General features: G+C 51.7%; 1 protein-coding gene across 1 annotated transcript; it reads left to right on the top strand.

The window, feature by feature from the left end:
* Window positions 1–110: 110 nt before the first annotated feature.
* Window positions 111–5,690, top strand: TEOVI_000205000 (uncharacterized protein; the record flags this gene model as incomplete). Its single annotated transcript, XM_067225181.1, has 1 exon — window positions 111–5,690. The coding sequence occupies one exon, from the start codon at window positions 111–113 to the stop codon at window positions 5,688–5,690; it is 5,580 nt and encodes a 1,859-aa protein (XP_067081282.1).
* Between the last annotated feature and the right edge of the window lie 197 nt (window positions 5,691–5,887).

The raw sequence follows: 5,887 nt of genomic DNA, 5'->3' as shown, positions 1-5,887 counted from the left end.
ATATATATATATATATATATTTACTTATTTATTTTTGTGCGCTGCAGGTGGCCTGCTTTTAGTTTTTATCCCGCTTACCGCATTGTTTTCGGTGTTTGAACTGCCGAACAATGAGCTTTGACTCCAAACCGGGGTGTAACGAGTTGGAAGGGGAATTGCACGACAGTCCCATAGACCCACAGGATAGTAGCGGCGCTTGTGTTTCTCTGCATGAACGTCAAATTCAGCATTGGTCACCGTTGGAAACACCTTCCTCGCCGTCAGATCACTTGGAAGGTGCCGAAAGCGTACGTGCGCACGGCGATTTGTTCTTTCCGCTTGACGAGTATTTGTCGTCAGAGGTGGTACTCGTTCCATCACGTCATGTGTCCCAGTGTGGGAGCAGTAGCGCTGACGTGGTAGCGTCGGCGGCCGCGTGCGTGTCAGTAGTGCATGAGGATTTTTCAGAAAGCACTGAACACATAAATATTGCACAAACGGATAACGCATGCGAAAATAGTTCTGGTAGTGACGTTTGCACACAGCTGAAAGATGAAGAGATGGCGCAGGCTAACTCTCCACCGCAGCTTTGTGCTACTGTTTTGCCTGTAGCGTGTGTACTCGACGAAATCAGCGCCGATTCCCCGTGCACGTTGAACTCTGTTCCAATCACGCGAGGGGGTTTTATCGAGGATAATACAACAGCAGGTGTGGGTACCGGCGTCAGTGAAGATACTGAAAGTAGCAACACTGTTGAGCGCCGTGACCTTGACCATGGAATTGAGGAGCCCACGGCGAAAAGTGCGAAAAGAAGTGTGGGACCAGCAAAAGATTCTGAATCCTCTCTTAATGGGATTAGACCACCCCGTAAGGTGGCGAGGGGGAGGGCGGCAGAAACAACAAAAACTCAGCAGGTGCCACAGCGTGCTAGAACGGCGGCGCCACCCACTTCTTCCACTTTACCACACGAGCGTATTCTGGATGATCCGCAACATGGAAGGTGGCCCTCGGCAAGTGGTATTAGCAGTATTGATCACGCTGTAACTTCTGAAACTTCCTGTCGAACGAATAAGGGGAAGTCGAATGACGGTTCTCGGAAACAGTCGTCACGGGTTGGACCAAAGTCCAATAACAACAACAACGGTAGCGCATCGGAACTGGGTAAAGGTTCAAATAGTCTTGACGGAGGGGTTTCGGGTGATAAATCAGGCCCGGCGCGGCCCGCTACTCCGCATCGATCCCGACGTCATAAGGCACGACAACAACAGCAAGTTGAGGAGACCTTTGGCCCTTTCGGGTTTCCATTCCAAAGAAATATGATGCTTGATTCTATGCCCGATGGCGCGCAGCGTGTAGCCGAGCATACTGCTATGATGTTGGCCCAGAAGCAGCAGTTACTATACCCAGTTCCGCTACAAGGTGATGCATCCAAAATGATAGATGTTTCGGGTGGCACCCCACATTGGTCGATGTTACCTTCGTACTACTTCGTTTCCTCTCTGCAAATATACGTAGACACATGCTTGGGTCTCCGTGGGGGTGATCGTCAGGAGCGACATGAATTCGTTTCTCGCATACAGCGCATCACTACCAAAGTTCTAGGACCACGAGCGCGCCTGCGGATGCACGGTTCGATTACGACTGACCTCGCGCTCGCTTCGAGTGACATTGATATTCTCGTTGTAGACTACGAGCCTCTAGCCCCTTTACAAGCGATTCAACAGTTATCTAAGGCTATTCAGAGTATTAGCGGAGAAGAGTTGGAGGGGTTGAGTTTGGAACCAGCAGAGGGTTGCTCACTCGAGACGGAGGTCATGCACCAGCCTGGTAATAACAGTAGCTTGAGGGAAAGTACGGGAGTAGTATCGGTTGACAACAACGTGGTGGATACTACTGGTTCGGGGGCCGAGGAAAACTTGTTAGCAATGGCGGTGGAGCCGCCGGAATCCGATTGTATTTTGCGCGTAGAGGAGGAGGAGGCGGAATACCGACTGCAAATTGAGCGCGACTACGCTCTCAGCACACGGGTGGGTCCCAACGCGGCCGCAGTAGCTTTACACAGCTGTATACCGTCATTTACATCTGCACCGCTGCCTCCGTTACCACCACTAGGGCGTCGTCGCTTGTATGTTCCCACAGTTGATGGTCCTCTTTATCAGGTGCAAACTATCATTTCCACACGGGTACCGGTTATTAAAGTTACAGAGAAAATGACAGGGCTTCGGTGCGACATATCGTTTGCTGGTGGCGAGCACTGGAGATCGATGCAGTTAACTAACCGTTTGCTGAAACGCTACCCGACATCGCGAGGACTTATCCTGTTTCTTAAGCATTGTGTACGACAGATGGGGATAGGTGATTCCCAACCCGGGGACATGACTTCATTCGCCATTTATCTCTTAGTACATCATTTCTTTAACGAGATATCGAAGCATCTTGAGGAGACGCTGAGAGAGCAGATCCGTCGCCAACAGCAGGTGGGGGATGGGGCACAGCCGTGTGTTCAAAACCCTTGTGAGCTGGATCCTAGGAACCCCACTGGAGGGAGGAGTTCACCCTGCGTCCCATCACTACGTGTTCAGGTTTCTCCCAGTGCCCACCACGGATCCGGTACAACATCTCCAGCCGACCAAAAACCATCCTCTCCGGACGATAGGTTTCCTGTGGTGACGGGTATGTTATTAGGGCAATTTCTCAGTCGACAACAACAACACAGCAACCAGCAAGGCGGCAACAGTCGACTGAGTACTGAGGGTATACTTAAGTCATTCATTCTCTCAATGGAAAGTGAGGAGGTACGCGGTGGTGCTAGGGGTGTTGATAAAGCGCAACTTCCCACCAAAAGTGGTTCCCCTCCCAACCAGGTTGCTGAAGCGCTTGATGAGTGGCAGCAACAACAGCAACAACACACAGATGTTACGGAGGCTCCTGTGGTCACGGTGCCTGGTAGCGTTGTTTCCCAGTCTCTTGATGAAAGTGCGGTGGATACTGCTGCAGTAGATGATTTCGATGGTAGAGATATTGTTTGCTGCGATGACGTGGTTGATGAAAGTGCTGCAGGCGGTCCCACTTGTCCTAACCCGATGGTGGAGTGTGGCTCCTTCAGTGCTTCCGGTGCAGTGGAGGATGGGGATGTAAATGCGAAGCACCCATCGGAAGAGGTAGAGGATGGTGAATCTGTCGGTGAGGGGGAAAGGAATGCGGAAACACCTGACGAGGATGCTGAAAGGAAAGTGGGGACAGAATCACAAGCCGAGTCAGTTGAAGAAGATGATTTAGTTCGCTGTACAGTGCACCGACTGCTGACGACGTCACCGCTTGGACACTTGTTCAACGACTTTTGCTACTACTATGGGTTCGTTTTTAACTATGATACTCAGGGACTGCGGTTCGGGCCAGACGGTAGTTCTTTAGTTGTTCCAAAACCGCAGCAGTGTCAGCAGCGCGGCCAACACCTTTACATGACGTCACCGTTTGATGTACAGTACGACATTACTGCCCACATGATGCACACACGCGCATTTCAGGAGCTGTGCTGTATGTTTGTTCCACTTACAAATCCCCTACCTCTTCTGACAGGTGATGGAAGTAATGTTTGCACGCTTCGCCAGGTGTTAGAGTGGATTTCGCCCGACACGGCCCACAAGGAGCTGATAGAGGTTCACAATGCTGTCCAAATGCAGCAACTACATCATGGTGAGGTTCAGCAAGTGCCACAGGTGAACCCGCAGCTAGCACTGGAAAACGATAGGTGCACACTCTTTCCTTCATCACGGGGGCGCTTGTCTTCTGGGATCGAAGAACGTTCGACTTCTCCTTCTCAGCTCAATTTCCCTGATGATGGAAATGAGTTGTCCTCTGGTGGGCGCTCCCTTCGACCACGTGACCAATCACACGGGCGTAAAGGAGGCAAAAACGCCAACGCTTCCTCTGGGTTGCGTGATGTAAATGATGGGTCGGCGGGAAGCACAGGAAGTTCGAGGGGGGGGAAGGGTCTGCCAGCGAACGGCACTTATGTTAGTGATGCAACAAAGGGACGTTCAGGACAGCCTGTGGGATGGCGCCAGGGCAAGCGGTCTGAAGGTGATTCGGAGGACGTGGGGGCGGAGACGAGAACTGCCGCCGTGTCGGCCACCTCTCCCGCGTCCGAAGTGTCGTCTGCTATGGACGCGGAAGTGAGTGTTGTGTCACCCTCTCCATTCCCAAATGCGCCGTTGGCCTCAGGTTCCAAGATGGTGAAAGGTGCTCCAGCGATGGGTGACGTAAATGCGGGAAATTGTGACCCCACTTACGTGCCAACCAACCCCACGCATGCGAACGTGCTGCCGGGTCAGCAACCGATGAACTTTGTTGCAGATCCGTCATTGTCGATGTTTATGTTTCCTCCTGGTGGCGTCAACTCCCCATACCCAGGAATGCCACAGTATTATCACCCCATGCCGTACACCACTGAGGCGCAGCTTCACTTCCGTCCTGACGCCTATCAGCAACACCCTATGGCGCCGTTTGTATATCAGGGGTATGACATGAATCAGATGTTCCCGCATCGAGTAATGGGTGACACAACAAACGATAGCGTCGTCAACGCGACCAGTACTGTGGTAACGGGGAAGCGACAAAGCAGCGCTTATGGTTCATCGACGCACAGTAACACGCAATCAAGTGCGCGCTCCGGTGTCTCTGGTAACTTCTTGTCCCGTGGTCGTGGGAGAAGCTCTCATCGTGGAAGCGGTAGTAATAACAATGGCGGGGAGAAAGCGAGTCAATACAAAGCGGGGCATAGCGATGCTTTGGAGGAACAGGCGCCTACACCTGTGGTATCTTCACCTAGTCTGACAGCGGAACCTCTAGGGACTGCAACGTTTGGTGGCCTTACAAGCAGCGGAATTAATAGGGATTCAATGACCACCATTGCAGTAGGAACTGTTCCGGGGAAAGAGCATCAACAGCAGCCCTTGCAGTCGTATGTCGGTGACCCAAAGGAATGGTTGAAGCCGGAGACACCCACTCAAGGGATTGAGTTTCATCATTATTCACATCAAACACATCGCCAGGCATCATATCCCCATCATCAACAAAGTTCTGCGCCTCAGCATTACCATCACCATATTCAGAGCAGCCCTAAGATGCGAAGCAACACTCAGCAGCAAGCACAAGGCCACTGGAGACATCAACGGTGTACGATGATGATGGTACCATCTCCCATGTATTCTATAATGAGTGGAATGGAAGGAACCGCAACCACTTCCCTATGCTCCCCTGCACAGGCTGGGTCCCCCTTTCAGAAGCAGGCTGCGGGCGGTGGTTCAGTGTTTTCGTCTGCGTCTCAGGGGGCAACAAGCCCGTCTGGTTTTTCAATGAGCAGTGCTCTGGGAATGCCTGACTGTGGCAAAGTAGGCAACGTGGTTACCGATAACCATCAGCAGCATTCATACCATCATCATCATCACCACTTTATTCACCATAACGTACACATCCAGCAGCGGTGGCCGCAGCCTTTGGGGCAGCAGCAGAGAGCTGAAGGTACCACTACTAATACTAATACTAATACCGCCGCTGCTACTGTTACTTCTGTTGGATCCGGTAATGGTGGAAAAGGTGCGGGGGGGGCTCCGCGTCCCGTGGCAACACAAAGTTTGGATGGAAGGCCGGAGGAAATTTCCCTAGAAAAAATTCATCAACAAGGGGCTGGGGATACGAACAGCATGTAGAAACCTTACTTGGGTGACAAAAGAGGGGATAATGAGCTTATTGAATGATGTTTGATTGCTGGGTTAGAAGCAGCACACCGTGTAAGACAAGGTGTGTCGCCTCGCATACTCAGTTGAAACACGAGAGGTTGAGAGAAAGGAGAAATGAGTTGCATGTACGATGGAAGGTGGGAAAAGTGAGGGTTGTGAATCGTTGT

This window comes from Trypanosoma equiperdum (assembly GCF_001457755.1).
Source record: "Trypanosoma equiperdum strain OVI genome assembly, contig: ctg_48, whole genome shotgun sequence".
Lineage (NCBI taxonomy): Eukaryota > Euglenozoa > Kinetoplastea > Trypanosomatida > Trypanosomatidae > Trypanosoma > Trypanosoma equiperdum.
Note: the sequence above shows the minus strand (reverse complement) of the source record. Positions and strands in the feature narration are given on the sequence as shown.